A 26,758-nucleotide genomic window follows, 5' to 3' on the forward strand; every position below is an offset into this window, starting at 1 on the left:
TGTGTAAAATTGACCACTTTTTCTATTTTAAATGGGTTGATGTGAATGCTCTAAGTTAGAAAGTTATTATATTGTTTGTGAAACTAGGAATTATTGTATAAAAGTATAAATATGTATATATATATATATATATATATATATATAGTATATACCAGTATAGTTTGTAATATGTTTGGTCTTACTTTGATCGCTAAAAAAAAAATCAAAAACTAGGTTTTAGTGGCTTGTTCAAGTTGAGAGAGAGATCTTCACAGAATTGAATAGTGCAATTTTCTCAAAAAGAAAATCACTATATTTTGAAAGATGGAATTTGGGATTGATGTAAGGCTAAGTAAATGGTGAGAGGGAAAGAAGCGATAGCTATAGCCACATGCAATTAGAATTAAAGCAAAATTATAAGAAACTAGCATGTAACCCGTACTTACGCACGAGAATGATGAATTGTAGTGATGCTATTAATGTTAACTTGGGTTATAAAACATATAAGATATTAGTTTGACCAGGACATTTGAAGATACTAAAATAGTTTTTTCTTACAATTTTCATAATATTGGTTACACCAAGTTTCTCATTACATTGCTATTATATTTATGGTATTTGATTTTAAATAAATTCCTTCCTTTTTTGCTTATATCAACTTCATCACAACTTTCATTGGGAGTATATACACATGGGGAGGAATTGATAATAAATTTTTTATCTACTTTTTTCCAAATATTTATTTTTTAATTTAATTGTTTTGGATAAATATCAAATTTTGGATTAAAAAAAGCTAATAACCTTAATTAACAACATAATTTTTATGGTATAACAGAAAATAAAAATTTGTAATTAACAATTTGATTTTTAAGGTATTAGATTTTAATTTTGATTTTTTCTTTTTTTGCTTATATCAACTTTTTCACAACTTAAAATTATTGTTTTAAATAGAAACAACTTCTTATCAACATTTTTTTTTTTTGTTGAAGTTTACCGTGGTTGAAATTTTGTGTAAAGTAAAATGTTACTTTGTTTAAAAAAAATAGAGTAAAAGATTACTTTATTTTTATTATCAATTTTATTTTATTTAAAATAATTTATTTATTTTCATTAATTTCACATGATTCTTAATTAAGTCGTGCATCGCACGGGCATAATACTAGTATTTATGTACAATTACACTAGTTTAGTGGGAAGACACGCATGTGATAATATTTTGCCCAAGTTCGAACCATAGTAAGAGCTTTTTTATTACTATCTCTACATTAAATATTAAATATTAATTTGTACAAATTATATCAAGAAAGTTCCTGGTATCCTAGCGGGAAGGACACGCGCATTCCCACCAGTCAGCCCGAGTTCAGAGAAAGTTCCGGGTATCCTAGTGGGAAGGACACTAAATGAGGATTACTATAGGAATTGTAATATTTATTACTAGTAATAAAGTGTGTTTTAATGTAATAATTAAACATATTCATTAGTTTGGTTGTGAGTTATAATATTGGAATGAAACTTAACATTTATTTTAGGAAATATCTTACTCATACAATTATGTCTTCTTAAAAATTGTTATTTTTAAATTTAAGAGAGATGTGTGTTATTTTTTATGATTTTTTATTTTTATAATTGTTAGATGTATATGGAAAATTTGTTTATTTGGAAATATATTAAGTTTTGAAATTATTGCACTTACTAAGGAATAGCTAATACAGCCTTTTAAAGAGGAATAGTTATTCCTTATTTTGAAAAATAACAATTCATAAGAAATGACTATTCTTTATAATAAAACATAACCAAACTAAAAATTAACTAAATTATAGGAATAATTATTACATTACAACGCTTATTATAGTCTACCAAACATGCCCTAAGTACATTATTGTTTAGACACAAACAACAAGAAAATATAAAATCAATTGATACAAATTCGAAGGAGAAAGAAGTCAACGGTCTAATACATTGCTATGACCAATGTAGATATTTGAACTCCTTTCTATACTACCCATATAAGTACCATATATGGTGAATTATATGTAAGACTAAATTAATTTGATGATGCGGCACGTGGATAAGTTAGAGGTTCAATGGGAATATAATTGCAAATCTTTAAGTGTTTTTTAAAGTGACTCCTACTTTAATGAACAAGTAAAGATTAAAATAAACTAGGAAACTAGTCATTTCGATCTTTATCCATCACGCAGAGTGAATTTAACTGAACTGAAAGTATACATCAAAAGAGTCAAGAGAGAGAAACCAATACTACATAGAATTACTATTCACTTAATCGCAAGATAATTGCATCAATGGATCCCGTAGCATGACTATATAATTGTGCGTAGTTGTTAAATGCTTAACAACATAAAGAAATTATTAATTTACATATATATATATATATATTATGATTTATTTAAACTGCCAAATTAAAACACTTCGAAAATTTACCAAACAATTTGAGTGCTGATACTAAAAGATTTTGTCGTTACCATTGGTGGTATCAGATACGGGAGATTCCTCCTCATTCACGTTCAGCACAGCATCCATCTATAGGCTATAAACTGTTTGTATTCCTATCTATTTTTGTCTTTCCTTTTTCTCTTATTTCTATCTCGCTGGTGATAAGCTGTAAGCCTTTGTCTACATTCACAATTTTTCCCAACAAATCTTACGTAGCAAATTGTTATTGACTATTATTAGTGGACAAAAAATAATTTTCGTGGTGGGTTTAAATTAGAATCATTAACAACTTAATTAACACCTAAGATTTGTTGTAAAAATATTGTACGTGTAGCACTTTTAAAATAAAATAATAAGAAATACACAAAATTTTTTATAATTGTTGAGTTGACAAATTTTTACTAATTCTCATCTAAGTCTACTATTAACATCACATTACTTAGTACTTACTACTATAAATCTATCATATCAACAAGTGTGAAAAGTTTTGTCAAAGTTTTTATGTTGATAAACTTTTTCAAAAAAAAATCTAAGTGGTTAATTAGTAATTTTGCATCTAAACACAAAATATTAGAGTATATATATATATATATATGAGACCTGAACTTAGCTCCAAAATGCATCAAATCATTCTTGGATATTGATAAATACAAAAATAATGTTAATGGTAAATTCAGATAAAAATTAATATGATTTTTTCATGTTGCATTATTAAAAATTTGTAAAAATATTGTAAAATAATATATGACTCGTCATTTTTTTTTTATAAAAATAAACACACACAATACAAGGGAGAGAAACGGAAGTTCTAACACAAAGGTACACCACAACTCCACTCAAATATCATAATATTATAATAACTTTTAAGAGATGGTAGAATAATTTATGAGTCATCATTAGTTGATGTCATATTGTGCAAAAGAAAAATCACTCTGAACTTTTGTACGTTTTCACGCCATGATCTTCGGTTGTCTTATTATTAGGGTTAGTGTCACTGTTGGTGGTAGGGCAGAGGACATGGACTGTCTAGCGGCGTTAGCTGGAGTCATGAACACCAACGGGTCGTTGGCCATTGCACGAAATATTCTCCTAAATTAACGGAATAATTTCCCTTATATAATTAAGGCAAATAGTTACCTCAAAAAAAAAAAAAAATATATATATATATATATATATATATAAAAATTATTTGTCATTGCACTTGTACCCAGTTACCAACTGTTGAATCACATCTTAACTACTGTTCATTGTTGTCCTAAAACCTAATTAGATCCACAACATGCTCAAGGTTCAATTTTTCTTTCAAAGCCTATATTTAATTCTGGCAGTGCTGATTTATCTCTCTCAACCCTCTCATGCTGATGTTGGCACATCTGCCCATTACAGAACCCCATATTTACGTAAGTAGCATTCGATAAATGTGGCTTCAATAATAACTTCCATAACAGTTTTTCAAAACTTTGAACTATGTTTTTTTTGTTCCTTTTACACAGCCACAGCCTGCTATGGCAACAATGCAGCACAGTTCCCTTCAAGCAACCTGTTCGCATCGGCTGGCGACGGGATATGGGACAATGGTGCTGCATGTGGGAGGCAGTATTTGGTGCGGTGCATAAGCGCGGCTCACCCTAGAACTTGCATTCCAGGCCAAACAATTCAAATAAGGATCGTAGATCGTGCACTCAGTTCAGTTTCTAGGCCTTCCCGGCATGGTGCTACCATTGTTCTTTCTAAAACTGCATTTGGGATGATTGCCAAACCTTCAGCCTCAAGTATCAACATAGAATTTCAGCAGTGAGTCTCTATTGCATGCATTTTCTTCATCATTTACTCTTTTCCTCATCAGTGCTTTAGTTTTTCTTCTCATCTTTCTGGTTTTAAGTTTTCCATTGTGGCCAAACTTTGTCAAAGGGGGGATACTGAATTATTCTTGACTTTGAAAATTTTTATTTAATGTGCAGGGTTTGACTATTTGAAGCAAGGCTGGAGACAAAGGGATTAAGGGGGGCAATTGCTATTACTTCTTCCTGTCAATGGTTTGCTATTTCAAGTGTGACTATTGAAATATATGCCTACCTTACAGGATTTTGTGGTATATAAATTGTTTTACGTAAGGGGCAAAATGTATGCCTAGCTATCATGCTACCTATTACTAATAAAATTTGCATTCTCAATTTATTAGTATATTACACTCTACCTTTTGAGCTGGGTTCAAGTTACACTTTGTGTAACTTTAAACAATATTATACCTCTTAATATTTTTTAATTGGATGCAAATATTGACAAACCTACCATTAGATTATATTATCTTTGTATATTCTTTATGTTTGCAAAATTTCAAGATGATCAAAAATTAATTTCCATATCATCAATCAATTGTTAAAATTCAAATTTTTGTAATTTAAAATAATGCATAAAATATGAGTTTATGGATCAAATTATAAATAGCATCTAATTGATATGAAAATTGGCGTGCAAGTCAAAAACATATAGAACATGTAATTCAACAGTTGGATTTTCAAAATATTAACTCAATAACAAGTTATTGGGTGGTGTAACATTACTTAGAGTTACACCAGGTATAACTTGAACCCAACTTTTACCTTGTTGCCAAGTATTAATCTTTTTTTTTTTTTTACACAAGATAGAATTTATACTCAACCTAATCTAAGTGTATATATGTGTTAAGCTCCCTCCTGAAGACTTAAACTCCGGCCCTTGCCCCCCACACCCCATAAGAATTTCTATTTTTTTGTTGACATTGTTAATAAGTGTGCGTTTGGAATGCACGTTTTTCGTGCGTTTTTACGTTTTGCTGAAAAATTGTAAGTTTCGTGCACTATTCACGGGACAGACAAGTACGGAATTCAGTAAATTTTCATTTAAAACTGGGTCCCACAGCACTATTCGCACATTTAAGAATTATTTTGCTACAATATTTTCAGTTTTTAATTTTCAGTAATAAGCGGTACCCAAACAGACCCTAAGTGGTTGTTATAGTTGTATAAAAAACATGTGATATTTAGTGTTTGTTTGGCATTAGCTCAATTTTTTAAAAATTTTTATGTACAATTTTTTAAATCTTCACTTTTCTCGCATTTTTTTACTTTTTAGAATTTTTTTAAGGTACAAGTATATTTTAGCACACTTTCAGCAAAAAATTATATAAGCTATTCTCAAATATACAGTTAATGTACATTTAGCATCTTTTTATTTAGTTTCTTCTTATTTAGCTTATACATCAAACTTAAAAACTATCTAAATAAGTTGAACACAAGTAAACACATACTTTCAAACGTGACATTTAAGCAAACATTGTGTGTGTATGTCGAATTTCATTTTTTTTTTTTTAAATAGAATGTAATATAATTTTTCAATGTCTTAAAACCATTTAAATAAACTAAATTTTAAAAAAATTTAAAAAAAACCCAAAAAAAAAGAAGAGAAGAAGAAGAAGCAGCAAAATAGGGTTAATCTATTACGTGTGTGGACCTAGGAATCACTACGTTCGCCTTGATTAGTTAATAAAAATTTATATATATATATATATATATTTACATAAATATCTGGATTTGGTATGTGGAAATTTTATTATTTTACATTAGTTCAAACACTTGAAAATATTTTTCAGAGCATTTTCAAGAATACAACCAGATACTTGAAAAACAAACATTTTCCATGCCAATGTTTTCAAATGAAACCATTTTTTACATTAGAAAACATTTTATAATAAAACAATCTAAGCATTAGTAAACAAACTTTGGGACCTCAATATAATTCCACCAAAAATTAATTATTATTCTCTATTTTTTTTTTTTGTACAATTTCGGAGACCTTTTGTTTATGTAAAACAGGGTCTGAAAACCCTTTTTTATATTTTTGGGGGACAAAGAGGCCCTTTGGCCTAGGTGTAGTGGCCGAGGCCTTAAGCCGACCCTGAACTCCATGCATACACTTTATTTTTCCACAAAAAAAACATTACTACATATATTATTAAAGAAGGATATATCATGCTAACGAGTGCCTTTAAGATATAGGTTAACAATTCATTTTAAGAATATTTTGATACTACTTTTATAGGAAATAAAAAAAAATGTCAAAACATTAATTGCTTTTTTTTCTCATAAAAACTTTCTTTGAATGGATTGTTAACCAATACCCTAAGGGGGACCATCACCTCACTTGGTCTTAAGGTGGTTCGGTCTCTGATCACTAGTTGGATGGGTTATAAAAATAAAAGTAAAAAAGAAGAAGAAGTTAAGAAAAAAACAAAGCATGTAAGAGCAATCACATCAGTCCGTATATAATAGAAAAGTTTGTAAAGTTTACATAATTTTGCCTAAAAATAACCTACATCAGTCCCTGTATTATTGTATAAATTTACAAGTTTGTTACTGTGTGTAATTTACACTGACATTATTTATTTTGCATTTAATTGTTTATACTTTCTTTACATATCTCAAAAATGAAAAAAGCTAGTGGATAATAGTTGTTGCATGAAAAAAAAAAAGAATTAAAAAAAATTGATATTTTAATGAAATATAGTATAAAATAGATAATATAATGTTAAGTGTTTTAAAAAATAAATACGTAAAATAAAAAAATAAATTCTTATACTAAAATAAATAAATAAAAAATTTGACTAACTATGCGAATGCTCTGAATCTAAAAGTATACGTTGACAATGCGACAACATGAACATGATTATTCCTAGGACAGAGACAGGGTTGCCAGTTGCCCTCGAACAATTAATCCCAGTATTTCCGCCCCTAATGATGCTTAGAGTAACACTGTTCCCTAATTTGCAATTTTGTATCTATCAGTCCGTGAGTGGGCTCAATGCACTTGCTTTTTTGTTCTTTTCCTAATTGATTGCCTGTTTCCCTTGTTCCCCTTTTACCCTGATCAAATGTTTTTTTTTTTTTTTGAAGTCTACTAAAAAGAGTTTATTTTTAAAGAATACAGGGCAATATACCACAACGCACCTTTAGTGCAGTGTTCACTTCACAAGTATAAATATTTGTGGAGTATGAGAAGCAAAGGCCGAGGTTCAAGTCTCCAAAAGGCTCACTAACATAGTTTATTTGCAATACACTGTGCCATTAGGGTGTGATAGCTAGGCATGACAAGCAGCACATCTATCATTTTCTTTTCTTTTTTGTTCTCTTTTTAAAATAAAGAAAGAAAACAAAAATTACAAATCTAGCTAGATTCTTTCATTTTAAAGGTCCATTTTAAGGCTAAGATTTAGTTGAAATAAATTTGTGATTTAGAATCTACAACCTCATTTAAAAAGTCAATAACTTTATAAGAAAGAGTGATAACACAAAATTCAAGCAATCTCAAAAGTTTTTATAATTGCAGAATTTCTAAATCCATATGGAGTTAGGTTTACATTGAGAAATTATTATTTACACCTAGAGGACTATTGATGTGGTCCTCTCTGACCAATGAGATGATATCATCTATGCAAATGTATATGTAAGCTTCCTAATCAGCACAAAGAATAATAAATAAAAATTACCAGATAATGTCACATTTGCATAAATAACAACATTTTATTAATTAGGAGGTCAGGAAGAACCACGTCAACAGTCCTCTTAGTGGACTTAATAATTTCTCAGTTTACATCACAGGATATTTCTGAAGTTTCATCAAAGAATTTATGATTCCAGAGAAGAATTTCATACTGAATGGAATTGCCAACTATGAATTAGAAGATGGTGGAAAAGTAAATGTAGAATACCATGAGCCTAACACTACTGCAAAAGGAGAGGATGATAATTGTCCAAAAAAAAAAAAAGAGGAGAGGATGATACTTACGACTTGTAAGCTTCTAATGTACAATCCAAACAACTAATAAGTGGTTTTTAAAATTTAAAAAAAAAAAAACAACTAATAAGTGATTTGCACTTTCTTTAAAACTTTCTAACCTCTTCCCGTGTGTATGTTAAAAATATTTAGTATTCTAAAATAAAATAAAATAAAAGTGATTTGCACTCTACTCACCCTCACATGTATTCTCAAGTTCATTTCTAGCTTCTATTGAAAAAACACACACAAATCTCAACACTCAAGCGTTCATACAATTTCACATTCCAAGTCATTTCATAATTTCCAATAAGAATTATCACTCCTTTCTTCCAACTATGTCAGCTAGAATTTTGTTACTAGACTTATGCGCATCTATTAGTCTTCCCCATTCTCTCCTCTTTCGCATCGTGAGAAATTAAAATGAAAGCTTTCAACCAGTTTATTAAATTTAAAAAATTAAGCTAAAATCTTTAAAAGAACAAAGAACCAATAACGAAGTAGAATACGAAGCCTTGATAGCAGGACTAGACCTCGCAATAGCAACAGGAGCTAGGAGTGTGGTTGTTTACTCCGATTCCCATTTCGTATAAAGTCAGGTTAATGGCGGCTATGAGTGCAAGAATGAACGAATGAAGAGGTATCTCAAGGAAGTGAAGGGTCGAACAAGTAACCTCCAAATCAAGTTGGTTCAAATCCCAAGGGAAGAAAAACCAAGATGCCGACCGACTTGCAAATGCAGCTTCCACAGAACCTATGATCGTCCCCAACCAGGTATTATCCTTCGTTCAACTCTCATCACTTATAGATAGTACAAGCATTCAAGAGGTAAGCAATGAACATGGTTGGATGACTCCAATAGCCACATACCTAAAGGACGGCAAGCTATTAGATGACAAGGAGGCCGCAAGAAAGTTGAAGGTTAAAGTGGCCTAATTCGTCCTGATTAAAAACATTCAATACAAGAGGGGCTTCTCCCAACCCTACCTGAGATGCCTCGCCTCTGAAGAGTCAAAATACGTTATGAGGGAGGTCCATAAAGGAATTTGCGAAAACCATTTGGGATCAAGGTCTTTAATGCACAAGCTACTCCGGACAGGATATTACTGGTCAGCAATGCAAAAGGATGCCGACGCATACATCAGAGCCTGCGACAAGTGCCAACGTTTTGGCAATTTTGTAAGGCAACCAATGGAAGAGCTCACCCCTATGACGGCCCCATGGCCGTTCGCACAATGGGGGTTAGATATCATTGGCCCATTTCCAACAACAGTAAAGCAATTGAAGTTTCTAGTAATTAGCATTGACTACTTCACTAAATGGGTGAAAGCAGAGGCTTTGGCCATTATCACGGAAAAGAATATCCTGAGCTTTGTATGGAGGAATATTATTTGCAGGTATGGTATACCAAGGGTGCTTGTTTCAGATAACGGAAAGCAATTCGACAACGACACATTCCGAGATTTTTGTTCCCAGCTAGGAATTAAGAACCACTACTCGTCACTCGCCCACTCACAGGCCAACGGACAAATTAAAGTCACAAACCGATCCTTGCTCAAAATCATCAAGACTCGGCTTGAGGGGGCAAAGGGCATATGGCCGAATGAATTACCAAGTGTCTTATGGGCATATAGGACAACGACAAGAACACCAACAGGGGAAACACCATTCTGATTGGCATATGGTAGCGAGGCAGTCATCCTAGCAAAAGTAGGGCTTACAAGTTATCGGGTTGGGAGCCATGACGAAAGCAAGAATGATGAAGCCATGTGCTTACAGCTTAATCTGGTGGACGAAGTCAGAGCAACGGCTGAGCAAAGATTAGCACGATACCAGAACCTCATGGTGAAGCATTAAAACTCTAAGGTTAGGCACAGGGACTTCTAGGTTGAAGATCTCATCTTGAGAAAAGAAATCGGTACTACAAAAGATGCCTCCTAGGGGAAGCTAGGACCTAACTAGGAAGGACCTTACAGGATCACCTCATGGCATAGGAAGGGAACGTACTACCTAGACACACTGGAAGGGCAAAAATTGAATCACCCATGGAATACAGAGCACCTAAAGAAGTACTATTAGTAGACGATGAACAAAGACAACAATAACATCACCCTTCTCAGTTCCAGTTTATCTTTTTCAGCAGATAGTTGTCGTTTTTATTTTCTACGATACTCTTAGAGCCCAAAGGGAAATTTTCTTATTTTTTATGAACAATATTCTACCCATCCATTATAATAAGAGGAGTTTATTCAGAGCATATGGAATGTTTTTTGCTCAGGTTCTACTAAGTCCACAAAGTGGACGGATCATCCCATGAAGGATGATAATTGCTAAATCCACAACGTGTTCGGATCATCCCATAAAATGGACGGATCATCCTATGAAGGATGAAATTCAATAGTCCATCAAGTGGACGGATCATCCCACGAAGGGTGAAACTTGGTAAAGTCCACAAAGTGGACGGAGCATCCTATAAAGGATGAGATCAGTAGTCAACCAAGTGGACGGATCATTCCACGAAGCGTGAAACTTGGCAACGTCCACAAAGTGGACAGATCATCCTATGAAGGATGAAATTCAGTAGTCCAATAAGTGGACGAATCATCCCACGAAAGGTGAAACTTGGTAAAGTCCACAAAGTGGACAGATCATCCTATAAAGGATGAGATCAGTAGTCCACCAAGTGGACGGATCATTCCACGAAGGGTGAACTTGGCAATGTCCACAAAGTGGATGGATCATCCTATGAAGGATGAAATTCAGTAGTCCATCAAGTGGACGGATTATCCCATTATATGTGAAACTTGGTAAAGTCCACGAAGGATGCAATTCAATGAGTCCGTCAAATGGACAAAAATTACAACTACAAAATTTAAAGTATACTATTTCGTCCAATGGCTTGACAGCAAGTCAACAAGTCCATAAGGTAGATGAACTCAACAGCCATTCATATTTAAAGATAAGTCCTCTCGTCGACCCCACAAATGGACGAGATTTAACAGTACATAAATGTGGACGGACCATAAATCAAGGGTTGCATGTCGGATTAAGGCCAATCAAAAATACAAGTTGATGGATAAAAACAAGCAACTAAATTACTTAAGCCCTACAAAAGGGAACATGTCCACATACAGAAAACACGACAGACGGAGCTGTCCTTAAATATCCTTTAAAAAAAAATTTAAAAAAAAAAAAGACTACTGCTGCTAGGGAGTGCTTTCAATCTTCTCTTCATTGACTGGTTGACAGACATCACTTTCAACGGGCTTCACTTGACTTTCAACAGGAGTTGGTTCTTCTTTCATAAGAGGGTCATTGACGGCAAACAAGTCATCTGTACTCTCAAAATGGACGAATTAAGCAAAAGTTTGCCCCTGAACTTCAATAGAGACGTGGGACACGTCTAGATCTGGATATGAAGCCTTGACCTGACGGAAGGCATCACCAAAGCCTTCAGCAAATGAGCTATCAAGCTCTGCTAAGAGGATGTCGGAATCACGGTACTCACGTATCGCCTCCTTTTTGGCCTGACGGAGCTTACTATTGGCATCCGTGATCTCCTTTTCTTTATCTTTTAGGATCTGCATCAGCTACTCAGTCTACTTTTCTAGCTCTCCCTTGACCTGCTCAGAGGAAGCAAATTTTTTCTCCATGCCCGCCTTCTAGGCCTTCAAACCGTTCAGCTCATCCTTCATCGCATTAGACTTTTTCCTGAGATGATCCAAGGCCATCTCATGGTTCAAACAGCGACCCATCAGTCCCTTCATCATCAACATCGCCTAGAAGCAAAGTTATAAGTACGGTAAAATAATAATGATAATAATCAAAAAGAGACAGATATGAGATACCTGAGCAATGCTAAAAAGACCCGTCTCTCCCATCGCCTCGGTAGCATGGTTGCTAAGATCCTTGTAGTCGTTGATAATGATGATAAACGAGAGCTTTTCCAATGCATACTCAGAGTCCTCTCGAAGAAGGACGGGTGGTTTTTCATTAACGATAGCTGGACCCTTCATCAAGCCTTTACCTTTTCCTAGCCCTAGGGGAGTGACCGTCCTCTTGGCTTCTGCTTCCAACCCTACGACGGGCTCAGGGATGGTTTTAGGTTTCTTAGGTTGATGGTCAGATTTCTCCGGTTGCTTCCTTTTAGAGGGGACGACTGAACCCGTCCCCTTAGAAGGTTGACTAGCCTCCTGTTTCTTTTTTGCCACTTGCTGTTTGATGAAGGCCCTTCTTTTAGCATCGTCCATTTCTGCAAAAATGGATAGATATACAGTATTTGAAATATAAAGCATAAAATAAATTAAAATCATTAGGTAACAAACTTATGTTTGCGAACTTTAGCGTCGTAACGACGAGCAGCTACAGTGGGCTCACCTTCACAATACCAATAGAGTGTGTCAAGGGTAACCAATTTAGCCCACGTCCTCTCTTCGAGCTTGGTCTTGCTGAAAATTTTCTCCAAGAAGCTCCACTGCTCCAGAGAAACTTGTGGACGGTCCCGAGCTGCAAAAGTAGACGATTAGGGTAGCGTGGTAAAAGTAAAGCAAGGCTTAAGTATATACAGGTGAAAACCTGACGAGAGCATACCAGACGGAGGCATTATGCCCCATGTGTCGACGGGCATACATTCGTTATCACTTGGACGACACATCCACTCATCCCCTTCCATGAAAAAATACCTACTCTTCCAGTTCCTATTAGAGTCAGGGGTATCGCACACGAGCCTCAACAATGGGCTCCTGGCCACAAAGCTATACATACCCCTTAATTGAGTTATCTTAGTGGGACGATAACAGTGAAAGAATTCTTCCACTATCAGCCTTCACGCACCGTCAAACATGGCCCCGTACAAGATCTCCATGCCAAGGAAGACCCTTCAGGCGTTTGGGGAGATTTGTGTGACAGCCAAACCTAGATACTGAAGGAGGCGACGGTGGAGAGAGCTTAAGGGAAATCTGAGCCCTGCCTTTAGCATTTGCTTATAAACCCTAACACCTTCAACACCTTTATAGTAACATTTCTCTGACTTGTAGAGTAGACGGAGACGAATGTTGTCGTGAATTTGGTACTTGGCCCTAAGAGTTTTGAAGTGAGATTCTTTGACTGAGGACCTAAAATCATTGACCGTCCATAGGGGTAGCATTACGAACTCCCTAAAACCGTCAGGACCAATGAAGGATTGGATTAGGGGATCAACGTCGTCTAGGCCGTCACTAGAGACCTCCTCTGGCCCATCAGTCTCCAAACCTTCATCATTTAAGGAATGAGAAGTAGCGGACAGATTCCTTTCTTCACTTGAAGCATCAATGTCTTTCTGACCTGACGAGAATCCTTCATCGTAGCCCACCCCGTCGCGGAGAAACGAATGATTACTCAACGCACTAGACATCTATCACCTACATGTGACGGTAAACCCTAAAACACTAACGGATCTAAAAAGTGCGAAGATTTAAGAAAGAAAAAGTTCAAAGAAAGGAGTACATACTGGTTGAAATTGAGCAGTGTAAGGTGATAGACGACGGATGAACTGGCTAAACAATATAACTCCCTGTAAAGGTGACGGTGATGCTCCGATTTCAAGATTTCTATGGAACGTTAAGAATGAGGGGAGGAAAGGCGAGTTTGTATAAAGCAAACAGCATGGAATACGAAGGGCCGCTTTGTTTTGCGTGACCAGCTAATAGGTGAACGCCACGTGTCCAACATCATAAATAACCCTTAGCCAGCCTGTCACGAGAGGTTTGGTTTCTAAGGAACAGAAAGACTGTCACTCCACGAGTCCGTCCAATTTGTAGTCACGGACCTAAGGAGTGAGGGGGCAGCTAAAAAGGATAAAAAGTAAGTGACGAACACGTCCGAATGAACAGGACGGCATTGGGCCGGTGGGCTGGTAAAGGACGGGACCACGGTGTACGGATACCTAGTGGACGGATGTAAAAGCCACGTGGCATTCATTTAGTTTGCCTAGTTTACAAGGACTCATAAATGGAAATAACTTGTGTCTCACAAATAGCTCTAAGAGTCCCAATATGAGCAGAACTCTAATTAAGAAAGATTCTGTAATATACGCCATTGATGATGATCTTCCCTATAAGGAAAAAGATCTTTAGAGAATACAGGATACCCAAGAGGTGGTACTCTCCTAAAAGGAAAGAACTTTTTGGCCAAGGCACGATGTCAACTCTACGCCACTATAAATATCTCAAAGCCCTCACAAATCAAGGTACGCATAACATATACCAGCTCTGGCACTCTAGGGTTGTGAAAAGTTCTAACTTGACCTTCGGAGGGTTTTTGGTCAGCATCACACCGATGCTCTCTGTTAGGTCTTTTCTTTTTGTTGTGCATGTGTTGTTTCAAGCTTGTGAGGATCGTGTGACTAATTGGTGACTATGGTATCATCCTCTCCCATGTAACAGCGACAGAAACCAAAAGTGGTGAAAAACCCATTTTCGCACAACCACAGGTACCTTGCCGCTCCTCCTCCTCCCCCTCTCCGTACAGCCCCTCAAGTATTTGCTCTCTCTCTTTGTAGTCACAGTTTTGTGAATTAGGTTTTTATTTTATTTTATTTTTTTCAGATCTTGTTATGGTTATATTATCAATTTGTGTTTTGCTAATTCTCCAAGATTATGTGGATGTTATATTGTTGGCATTTTGTCAAAATCGGGTTTTAGATCTTTATTATTTAGGCGGTGCATTCTTTTTGGAATTTAATATGGTTGGCCGGTGAGTTTAGAATCTATTTGTTTATAATTATTTGGTTTTTAATTGTGACTCTAAAGCATTGAAGAGTGTTAGTGAACGGTGGTATTCTTTGATTGTAGATCTCAATATCTCATACACATGCGTTAAGTTTGATTCAAAAGCAATTTGGGAGATTTGATTTGGCAACTCGTTTGGAACCAGGTTTGGGTCTGGTGTGGGATTACGAGTTACTGATGTGTTATTTGAGTTTTGTATTTTTTTTCAATCAAAAAAAGATGCCACATCACTTCAAAAGATGCCAAATTATTGCTCTATTAGCCATGTAAGCATTGACACTAATAAAAATTAACAGAAGAACTAACAGTGTATTTTTCAAAAAACTTGAGAGAATAATAACACTTACTTGAAACTTAAGGGACTAAAGTTATATTTGGTAACAATTTTTGTTTTCTATTTTCAAAAACTTGTTTTTGGAAATATTAAAAATAATAATAATTTTCTTGTATTTCTAAAATAAAAAAACATGTTTGGTTAGTCAAAATTAAAATAAAATAAAAAATTTGAAGAAAAAAATAGAAAATACTAAAATATGTTGTTATTAGGATTTGTACTCTAATGCTAACTTATTAAATGAGACAAATTCATTAAATTAAATGCGTGTTTTCATTAACTTTTGAAAATTAGAAACTAAAACAACATTTTGCATATTTTCTTCCTTCACAAATTGAGTTTTGAAAACAGTTTTTATTTTTTGTCCATTTTGAGTTGTCAAACAAGTTTTTTAGTCTCAAAAATAAAAATTTGTTTTTGAAAACAGAAAACAAGAAGAAAAAACAAGTACCAAACATAACCTAAGCTTCTTTATTTTATGTTCTAGACATGGGGATGACATATTTCTTGTGCTCAAAGGATAAACTTTAAGAATCAATGGTGTAATTTTGCCATAAAAACATATAAAATATAAATAAAATTTATTTAATAAACAATTAATACACATATTCCCGTCGTAATATATCCTGGTTTTTCAAAAAATTTCATATTGTCATATCTCCTATCATATCATACATGTACTGATGTACATGTACCTGTGCATCTCAGCCTTTTCTATCTATGATATTGGCTAACGTTTCTTATTACAATAGCTCTCTTTTTTGTTTACCCCTTTTGGTCCAATCATGACTGAAGCAAATAATTAATCTTATGTTTGGGTTTGGGATTCCTCATAGAGAGATTGTCTCGGCCCGATTTGGTGAGTAATTGATGAATTTGCTTTTTTGGTGAAACAATTGACGTTTTTATTTGGATGTGATTTGACTATAAAAGTGAACCTTAAACGCGGGTCATGTTATATAAAACTATGTACTTATTACATAATAATAGTTGTATCTTAGGAGTCAGTTGTTGCACGAAATAGCTATCTTCATTTGGATATATATTATTGCCAGTTTTTTAAGACTTTATCTCTTTTTTTCGTTTGTGTGTTAAAATATTTAGTATTCTCAAAAAAAAAAAATAGTGGATTAATCTCATATTGAAAAATGAGAGTGAGTTAAAGAGATTTAAAGTCTATGCTGTGTATCTAAGAGTTAGACCTTTTTTGGATATACATCGTTGTCAATTTCTTTAAGACATTCTCCTTTCTCTCTATGTGTGTGTGTTAAAATATTTAGTATTCTAAAAAAAAAAAAAAAAAAAGTAGCTATTTTCATTCTTCTCTTCATAATAAATGGCTACACTCTCTTGAAGATAGTTTACCTAAAATTATCAAAGTACAAAATTTAGCTACAAAATCAGTTGTAGTTTTAGTATTCTCAAAAAAAAAAAAAAAGTAGCTATCTTCATTCTTCTCTCCGTAATAAATGGCTACACTCTCTTGAAGATAGTTTACCTAAAATTATCTAAAGGACAAAGTTGAGTTACAAAATCAGTTGTAACTTAAGATTATAAACTGCTCTAATAAACTGACATGTGTAAAAAAATGACATGTGCAATGCATATAATTACTGAAGTAAACTTAACCCAACTAACCCTAGTTAACTACACTACCTGTTAAAAAAAATAAAAATTAAAAAAGCTATACCTATACGTATACATTATTTTCTCTCTCCCTCTCAAACAAAATCCAAAAATCCACTGCTGGTCACCCCAATCCATCTTTTCCCTCCACCGCCAGCCCACCCAAACCATCCTTTGTCTCCACTGTCGACCCACCTCAAACCCTCCTCTGTCTTATACGTGCTCCATCACTATCTAGAATTACTGTATTATTGTTCATATTCTGACTTGGTCTAGAAAATTTTATCAAACCATGAACTTGTTGTCTAAATTGACAGAAATGGTTAAGGTTGTTTCACCAGATCATGGTGATGTTTTTGAAAGTTTGGTTTTGTGCAGTGAAGATTGTAATTGGGATTTAGTTGTCTTTGATATGCTTATTAAGGCTTATGTGAAAGCCAACATGATTGAACAAGGTTTTAGGACTTTTAGGAGGTCAATGGAGGTTGATTTTGTCCCTAGTGTAGTTGCTTGCAATTTTCGTTTGAATGGGCTGGTGAAGCTCAGATGTGTTGATTGGTGTCGTGAGATATATGAAGAAATGGGAAGAATTGGTATATACCCAAATGCTTATACATTTAATATGTTTTTTAATGTTTGATGAATGGTCTTTGTAAAGAAGGCAAGGTTAGGGAGGCTTATCATCTTTTTCATCAAATGGTTCACAAAGGGTTAAGTCCAAACACTATGTCTTATAATACTCTTATTTGTGGCTATTGCAAGGAGGGAAAGATAAAAGAGCCAAAGTCATTGTTTATGAGATGATGGGAAATGGGGTTCGCCCAGATAGTTTTATTTGTCAAGTTGTTGTGGAAGGATATGGAAACGAAAGTAAGGTGTTTTCAGCTTTGAATTTGCTATCAGAGCTGCAGAGATTTGAAATTCCTATTTCTGCTGATATTGATGAATCTCCCAGTATGGTTATGTGCCTGGCCAAGAATTTAGTGAATAACTCTGGGAAAGTTGATACTTAGCTATCAACCGGTGCTTGCATCTTGTGCAATTATTTTGCTTTTGACATTTTCTTTGTAGCATAATCAGAATCTTTTTAACTTTATTTTTTACATTTTTATTCTATTTTTGAATTGAAACAAATCTAAAAGATGTTGGAGAGATCCTATAGTCATCTGAATTTTTTTTGGGTTCTTATTGCCAAACTTGCCAGGATGCACACAGTGTTTATAAAAAAGATCATGCTTTAATAACACCTAAAAGCCAAGCATTTAGTCCTTTATTATTAAAATGGTTATTTCTTATTTGCTAGTGCAGCAATTTGAATTTCTTTGACAATTATGTGGCAGAGGCATTAGCTTTGAAAGCGAAGATGGTGGATAAAAAATATAAAACCCAATCTCATTGCATATAGAACTATAATAGACTGCTTGTGCAAAATAAACAAAAGTATGGAAGGTGAATACGTAATGAAAGAAATGGTTAAATTTGGTGTGCCACGTGATACAGCTATATGCAGGGCATTAATAAGGGTTCGTTCAGTTGGAGGAGTGGAAAAGTGGGAGGATGGAAAATATTTAATTTTCCCTCTTGTCTATTCGGTTGGAAGTGTGGAAAAGTGGGAGGGTGGAAAACTCTTTTATTCGATTGGAGAGAAAATGGAAAGGATGGAAAATGTAATTTATATAAATTGACTATTATACCCTTGTTACATAATATGTAAGAAAAAAATTTATTTATACTCATTACATAATATAAAATTTATCACATCATATATATAAATTTTTATTATTATAGATTAGGTCAGGTTAAAAAAAAAAAACGTTGAAAAAAAAATCCCAGGTTACGTTGAAAAAAAAAAGAACATTGAAAAAAAAAAAAAAAAACTAGAGAAGAGAACGTTGTAAAAAAAAAAGGCGGAAAGAGGACATTTTTGTAAAAGTGCTACTATAGCACTTTCCTCCCCAGATTTTCCTTCTGATTTGGAAGGGAAAAAAAATTTGGGCCTGGAAAGAAAACTTTCTTTCCTTCCTATTTTCCTTCCCCAAACGAACAGTAAAAAACAACATTTTCACCCTATTTTCCTCTCTCTATTTTCCATCCTCCCTATTTTCCACTCAAACGGACAGACCCTGAATGTATACTGCAAGGAGATGGAGATCAAATAGAGCAAAATCATTATTGAGCTTCTTTACCAGGGAATTTCAAATATTTGATATTGAAAGTTACAATGCACTTGTTGATGGGACTGACGAAATCAATTGAAGACAAGCTCGATACGACAGACGAGACAATTCTCGAAGACGAGCCTAAGCCAGTGTCCACATCACTGATGAGGGTGTCAAGATCATTCAATGCCGCTAATAATGCTCTGAACAGTTACAAAATCAGCTACACAGACCGTTGGAGGCATATTGAAACCCCATTACCTAGCAGGAAGCGTTACCAGGAAAGGCATTAACTCCACAATATCAACCACAATGGCTAGAATCCGGATCAACCTATATAAAGCCTTCACATTGCCAAAGACAAGGTACACATAGAATCATTAGTTATATTGAATTATTTTGACCTGTTGTTATAATCTCCACTGTGCTGACTTTGGCATCGGAGGCGTTGTGACAGGCACCACACCAGTGACCATTTTAGAGAGTTCTCTCACCTCTATTGTGACGCGAGCGAGCTCCCGGCCCTATCTGGACAAACTCACTACAACTAACGAATTTTTTCTTCATCAGCTTAGCGCCGTCTGTGGGGAACGACATTTTCGTACAACGGTTTGAAAATGTAGTTTCTACCAACTTCAATATTCAAATGGAGTCCACTCAGGATTCAGCGGCCTTGGCTCAGCAAGTCCAAGCTCTTGCAGCCGCTGTTGAAGAGCTCACCAGGCAGAATCAGGAGATGAGACAAAGGTTCCAGCAAGAAGAGACAAAGCTGTCCAGGAGGATGAAGGAGACAGCCATGGGAGAAGCAACCAACGAAGGACCACTACTCCAGACGAACAAAATTCTGATCTTCTTCAAGAAATGAGGAAGGAGATGGAGGAGTTGAGAAATTCCATTAAGGAGAAGACAGATCGGAGCCTGGATAGAATGATTAGGGCAACAGATTCTCCTTTCACCATGGCAGTCTTGGAACGACCCGTGCCGATGAAGTTTCGGTTGCCTCAACTTGAGCCTTTTGAGGGGCTTAAGGACCCCCAGGATCACCTTAATACCTTCAAAATGACATTGGGCCTCCAGCAGCCCCTGATGAAATAACGTGTCGTTCCTTCCCTACCACACTTAAGGGAGCTGCAAAAGAGTGGTTCACGAGATTGCCCACCTCATCCATTGATAGCTTCGAACAGTTAAGTAACGCCTTCTTGTGCCATTTCGTCGGAGGGCAACGTCCAAAGATACTAGTGGACCACCTACTCACTATTAAGCAAGGGGAAAAAGAGACCTTGCGGTCATACGTGAAATGCTTCACTCGAGAAACCTTGGAAGTGGATGACGCTGACGACAAAGTACAGCTAACAACATTTAAAGCAGGACTGAAATCTAGAGAGTTTGTGGTTCTGCTAGCAAAGAATCCACCTAAGACAATGGCAGAAATGCTCCTAAAAGTGTGAAAGTACATGAACGTAGAGGATGCATTAGCAGCCATAAGGGACGAAGGAAAGCCAAGAAGAGAGGGAAGGAAAGAGGACGAACGCAGGGGGCAAAAGAGGGAACGCCTAGGCCGTCGGGGAAATGACGAAGATAAACGGAAGGACAAAAAAGCTCCATAAACGGTAAAATTCACCCCTCTAATTATGCATGTTAACAAAATTTTGACGCAAATTAAGGACGAACACTACCTCCAGTGGCCGAGACCTTTACATTCGTCCCCTAACGTACGTGATAAGAACAAATACTGTCGATTCCACAAGGATCATGGCCACTACACAGAGGATTGTCGAGACTTGAAAGGACAAATAGAGGAGCTGATACAGAAAGGAAAACTGTAGACTTATGTGAAGAAAGGAGAGTCTAGTAGGTTCAGAGACGGCAATAAGAGCCAACACAAATCCTTGTCAAAGAATGAGGACCGTCCGCCCCAACCACCCCAGGATGTGATCAGGGAGATAAGTACAATTGCAGGGGGGCCGTTCGCGGGAGGATCATTTAAATCCCTTAAGAAAGCATGCCAGAGGCAAGTGGATAGTGTCCATATGATATCTCCATTCAAGCAAAGATGGACGAACCGAGACAAGTCCTTTAACGAAGAGGATGCTAGAAGGGTGAAGCAGCCTCACAATAACCCATTGGTCATCATGCTTACGATTAAAGGATTCAATACAAAGAGGATCCTCGTAGACAATGATAGTTCTGCAGATATCATCTACTTACCTGCCTTCCAACAGTTGAAGTTAAGGCTGTGCCCATTTGACTCCCCCCTCGTCAGCTTCAGTGGAGACATGGTGTACCCGAAGGGCATAGTGACGTTGACAGTAACAGTAGGGACCTACCCGAGGCAGTTGACCCGACAGCTAGACTTCTTGGTGGTAGATTGCCCACCATCCTACAATGTGATTATTGGAAGGCCCACGCTTAACCGATGGAAGTCAGCCACGTCTACCTATTGCCTAAAGGTAAAGTTTCCAATTGAGAATGATGTTGGAGAAGTAAAAGGAGATCAGGTCCTGGCCAGGGAATGCTACCAAGCCGTCTTGGCTGCAAAGGAGAACCATACATGGGTAATCAAGGAGAAAGAAGAATATAAAGTGGAAGCCCTAGAGACAGTGGAGCTGGTCAAAGGAGAAGCTACCAAGACGACAAGAATAGGGACAATGTTAAGTCCCAGAATGAGAACAAGGCTTGTCCAGTTTCTCAAAGAAAATCTGGACGTCTTTGCACGGAGTCACGAGGACATGCTAGGCATATCCCTAGAAGTTATCCAACACAAGCTGAATGTAGACCTAGAAAGAAAGCCCGTCCAACAAAGACGACGAGTCTTCGTCCCAGAACGAAACCAAGCAATTACATACGAGGTTAACAAGCTGCTATCAGCTAGCTTTATTCGGGAGGTTTATTATCCAGACTGGTTCGCCAATGTCGTGCTAGTGAAGAAAGAAAATGGGAAATGGAGAATGTGTGTAGACTTTACGAACCTAAACAAAGCTTGCCCGAAAGACAGCTTCCCACTACCAAGAATAGATCAGCTGGTAGACTCTATGGCTGGACATAAACTGCTGACATGCATGGATGCTTTCTTAGGGTACAACCAGATAAAAATGGCCGATGACGATCAAGAAAAAACTGCTTTCATCACTAGTCAATGGCTCTATTGCTATAGGGTAATGTCCTTCGAATTGAAGAATGCAGGGGCAACCTACCAAAGGCTAGTTAACAAGGTGTTCAATAAGCAGATTGGCAGAAATATGGAGGTGTACGTCGACGACATGCTCCTCAAGAGTAAAGAAGAGCTTGGCCATCTAGACGACCTAAAGGAGACGTTTGCCACCCTTAGAGAATACCAGATGAAGTTGAATCCCAGCAAATGTGTTTTCAGTGTAGCTTCAGGGAAGTTCTTAGGATTCATGGTGTCCCAAAGAGGGATATAGGCCAACCCGAAGAAAGTTCAGGCCATACTTAACATGACATCACCCAAGACCGCCAAAGAAGTCCAAAAACTCACAGGAAGGATTGCTGCTCTCAATAGGTTCGTCTCTAAAGTAACGGACAAATGCCTACCCTTCTTTAAGACATTGAAGCAAGCTTTCGCCTGGACTGACGAATGCAAGGCAGTGTTCCAAGAACTCAAACGTTACCTAAGCAATCTGCCCCTCTTAAGTCCATCCAAGGAGGGAGAAAACGTGTATCTATACCTGGCAGCGTCAGTCGTGGCTGTGAGCACAACATTGATTCGAGAAGAAGACAAGAAACAACTCCCAGTTTATTAAGTCAGCCAAGCTCTCCAAGGAGCAGAAGCCAAATATTCCAGGATCGAAAAGATTGTATTCACCCTAATAGTGGCTTCGCGCAAGCTGCGACCATATTTCGAAGCAAACCCAATCGTGGTGATGACGGACCAGCCCATAAAGAAGTCAATGAATAAGCCTGAAGCAGCCAGAAGAATGGTCCAATAGGCAATTGAGCTTAGCCAGTTCGACATCAAGTACCACCCCAGAACAGCCATCAAAGCACAAGCTTTGGCGGACTTCATTACCGAGTTCACCCACCCAGAAGATGACTACCCTGAAGATGATACAGAACGGTGGACGATCCAGACTGATGGTTTGTTAGCTCAGAAGAGGGGAGGAGTAGGAGTCATCATAAAAGCCTCTGATGGAGAAATGCTCAAATACGGAGTTCAACTGAAGTTTCCAGCCACTAACAACGAGGCCGAGTACGAAGGAATACTGACGGGGATGAGACTCGGGAAGGCGCTAGGGATTAAAAACCTACTCATCCAGAGCGACTCAAAGTTAGTAATAAGGCATATCAAAGAAGAATATGAAGCAAAGGAGGAAAGAATGAAAAAATACCTCAAGTTGATGAAACATCTAGCTCGGGAGTTTGATAAACTGGAATTCGTATAGATCCCAAGAGGTCAGAACATGGCAGCAGACGAGATCGCAAAAGTGGCCTTGTCAGAGGAAGGTTCAACGAGCATGGAGTTAGACTTGGAGATTCAAAAACGCCCCAGTATCGAAGAAGTTCTAGCATTGGCAATCCAGAGCATAAACAGCTGGATGACGCCGATCATATCGTTTCTCCAAGATGGGCACCTCCCCCAGGACGCCAAGGAGGCCAAAAAGATCAAGAAGAGAGTAGCCAGATTTACAATCCTAAATGACACCTTATACAAGAGAGGCTTTTCCATGCCTTACTTGAAGTGTGTCGACGAAGAAGAAGCTAAGTACATCTTGGAAGAAATCCACGAAGGAATTTGTGGGGACCATGCTGGCCCCAGGTCTTTGGCAAGCAAGGTCATTCGAACAGGTTATTTCTGGCCAACCATGCAGGTGGACGTAGTTGAGCTCATGAGGAAATGTGACAAGTGTCAGAGGTTCGAGAACGTCCAAAGACTTCCAAAAAAGAGACTAATGACTATATCATCCCCGTGGCCTTTCGCACAGTTGGGAATTGACATCGTCGGCCCACTCCCCTTAGGTAAAGGTCAGGTAAGATTCCTACTAGTTGCAATTGATTACTTCATGAAATGGGTCTAAGCAGAAGCAATAGCAACCATCACTGAAGCACGAATCTGAAGCTTCGTGTGGAAGAATATAATTTGCAGGTTCGGGATCCCAAGGATGATCATATCAGATAATGGGCGGCAGTTCGATAGCCAGGGCTTAAGGGACTTCTGCTCAGGCCTAGGCATCAGGAACCAGTTCTCATCCCCAGGGCATCCACAGGCAAACGGACAGACGGAAGTGACGAATCGAACACTGCTCAAGATTATTAAAGCCAAGCTGGACGACGTAAAAGGTGTCTGGCCAGAAGAATTGCCCAACGTCTTATGGGCCTACAAAACATCGGCGAGAACCCCAACAGGAGAAACCCCTTTCAAGCTTACTTACGGCACTGAAGCAGTAATCCCGATCGAGGTAGGAGTGGCTAGCATCAGGCGAGAGGTATTCCACGAGGAAAACAATGATGACCAGTTACGGATTAACCTGGATTGCTTAGAAGAAGTAAGAGACAAAGCTTCTGATAGGATGACAAAGTACCAGCTGAGGATGGCTGAATACTACAACAAGAGGGTAAAGCTCAGACGACTTGACATAGGCAACCTCGTCCTGCGCAAGGTCACTACGGCGACTAGAGATTTTGCCCAAGGAAAGCTCAGCCCCACATAGGAAGGACCCTACCGAGTCATCCATTACTCCAGACAAGGCAGCTATCACCTGGAAACCCTAGATGGACAGAAGCTCCCACGACCATGGAACATTGAGCACTTGAAGAAATACCACCAACAGATGTAACAAATGAATGTACTCATTCCTGAAATTAATAAAATAATGGTTCAGCTAATATCTTCGTGCAAACAGGTCTGGTCACAAAAGATTATATAAAAAATGGCTAAGTAATAAGATTTCACACAGACGGATGTACATTACTGATGAAGCCAAAAGATTGTCTTAAAAATGACTAAGTAATAAGATTCTGTACAGACGGATGTACATTACTGACGAAGCCAAAAGATTATATCAAAAATGGCTAAGTAATAAGATTCTGCATAGACGAATGTACATTATTGACGAAGCCAGTAAAAAAATAAGCTCAGTAACGAGATTCCGTCTAGACGGATGTAAGTTACTAACGAAAGATGTATGTCACAACTCTAGAAACAACTAAGCAGACGACACTCCACCTTGACAAACGTAAACATATTAATGAGACTCCATCAAGATGTGGGCTACAGACAAAAAGACAAGGATCTTGCAATCAGTGTGTTCAAGGAGAAGCACCTGTTTAAAGGGAAATCTACAGCAACATGAATCATAAGTAAGTAAATGTGCGATTGTCAATTTAGTTTAAAGCCCAAAAACCGTGGGCAGATGTCATTACTTTTTCCAAACCAAAGGCCCGTAAACACTGGGCCAAAAATATTGTTCTTAAAGTAAGCCCAAAACATGATAAGCAAAACAAAAAAAAAAAGAATTTTTCTTAAGTGATAAGTTCAAGAACCAGCTGCAGCGTCGTCTCCAGTGGGGGCATTCTCGAGGGCATTACCTTCAGGGGCCAAGGACTAGGCAACCTCGTCAACGGCCATCTCTTTATCCACTTCTTCCAAGTCCAAGCTCTCCAGGTCCACTCCAGAGGGATGTTTGACCAAGTATCTCCTCAGAAGTTCAAAACCCTTGAAGTACCAACTGAAGAGGACGATATTAAACTCGCTCGTCTGCTGGAAAGCCTCAACAGCATCAGCAGCAATGGTCTTGATCCTTTCCTTGGCAACCAGCAATTGTTCATCTTTTTCCAAAGTCAGCTAACGCTTAGCTCTAAGGTCGTCATTCAAAGTCTTGATGTTTTCCTTCAGTGTGATGGCCTCACCCATAGATTCTACGAGCTTCTTTTTCAGTGTTGAGTTCTCCAACTCCAAAGCTTCCATCCTGGGTATTAGCGATGCCACTTTTGCCCTTTGAGTGAGATACTCAGCAGTGATATAGAGGCTCTCCCCCAAAACCTAAAAAAAAAAAAGAGGGAGGCTAAAAAGTACACGAGCTCTGTACCTAAACAAGCTTATGGACATGACGAGTCGCGACTTCGTTGAAAGGGATGCCAGAAAAAACTACCAAATCCTCGGGAGAAACCACCCTATGCGCCCGTTCCACCGCCAGCTTCTCGTCATCCCAAATGGTTGACGAAAGGGAGTCAGCTTTCCCCTTCCCTTTATCAGACAGACGCGGCTTCTTTGATACGGGAGTGGGAATCTCTTCAATCGAAGTCGTGGGAAAGGCCGTTCTCGTTGTCTCAGTACCAGAAACGAGGGGAGTAATGGAGGAACCCTTCCCTGTGACCCGCACCGCTTTCTTCCCAATACTGGACAAAGGTTCTTCCTTCTTCGATCTCATCTTTGCATACAAATACTTGTTGAACTTGGTTGTCATCTCTACAAAGAGGAAAATACTTGAGGGGAAAAAATGCTAAAAAAAAAAAAAGGGCACTGACGAGCCAAGCACTTACTCTTCTTTCCCTTGATTTCGAGATTGCGTAAGACGAAAGCATATGGCTCCGGGCTAAGAAAATGGAAGGAGAGAGTCCTCGGGTCCACCAGGTAGTCCCAATCCTCGATTGTCTTCATGTATTCAATTGCT

General features: G+C 37.3%; 3 protein-coding genes and 1 pseudogene across 3 annotated transcripts; all 4 read left to right on the forward strand.

The window, feature by feature from the left end:
- The first annotated feature begins 3,624 nt into the window (after positions 1 to 3,624).
- LOC142622749 (EG45-like domain containing protein) lies at positions 3,625 to 4,622 on the forward strand. Its single transcript, XM_075796274.1, has 3 exons — positions 3,625 to 3,833; positions 3,927 to 4,227; positions 4,395 to 4,622. Exons 1-3 carry the CDS (start codon positions 3,713 to 3,715, stop codon positions 4,399 to 4,401), a joined length of 429 nt encoding a protein of 142 aa, XP_075652389.1. The 5' UTR covers positions 3,625 to 3,712; the 3' UTR covers positions 4,402 to 4,622.
- A 12,988-nt stretch (positions 4,623 to 17,610) lies between these two features.
- LOC142622994 (uncharacterized) lies at positions 17,611 to 19,227 on the forward strand (annotated as a pseudogene).
- Positions 19,228 to 21,160: 1,933 nt separating this feature from the next.
- On the forward strand, positions 21,161 to 22,552 carry LOC142623010 (uncharacterized). Its single transcript, XM_075796522.1, has 2 exons — positions 21,161 to 22,032; positions 22,285 to 22,552. Exons 1-2 carry the CDS (start codon positions 21,161 to 21,163, stop codon positions 22,550 to 22,552), a joined length of 1,140 nt encoding a protein of 379 aa, XP_075652637.1.
- A 33-nt stretch (positions 22,553 to 22,585) lies between these two features.
- On the forward strand, positions 22,586 to 23,530 carry LOC142623026 (uncharacterized). The gene is made up of 2 exons (XM_075796523.1): positions 22,586 to 22,882; positions 23,078 to 23,530. Exons 1-2 carry the CDS (start codon positions 22,586 to 22,588, stop codon positions 23,528 to 23,530), a joined length of 750 nt encoding a protein of 249 aa, XP_075652638.1.
- The last annotated feature ends 3,228 nt before the right edge of the window (positions 23,531 to 26,758 follow it).

The sequence above is a fragment of the Castanea sativa genome, chromosome 1, assembly GCF_040712315.1.
Source record: "Castanea sativa cultivar Marrone di Chiusa Pesio chromosome 1, ASM4071231v1".
NCBI lineage: Eukaryota > Viridiplantae > Streptophyta > Magnoliopsida > Fagales > Fagaceae > Castanea > Castanea sativa.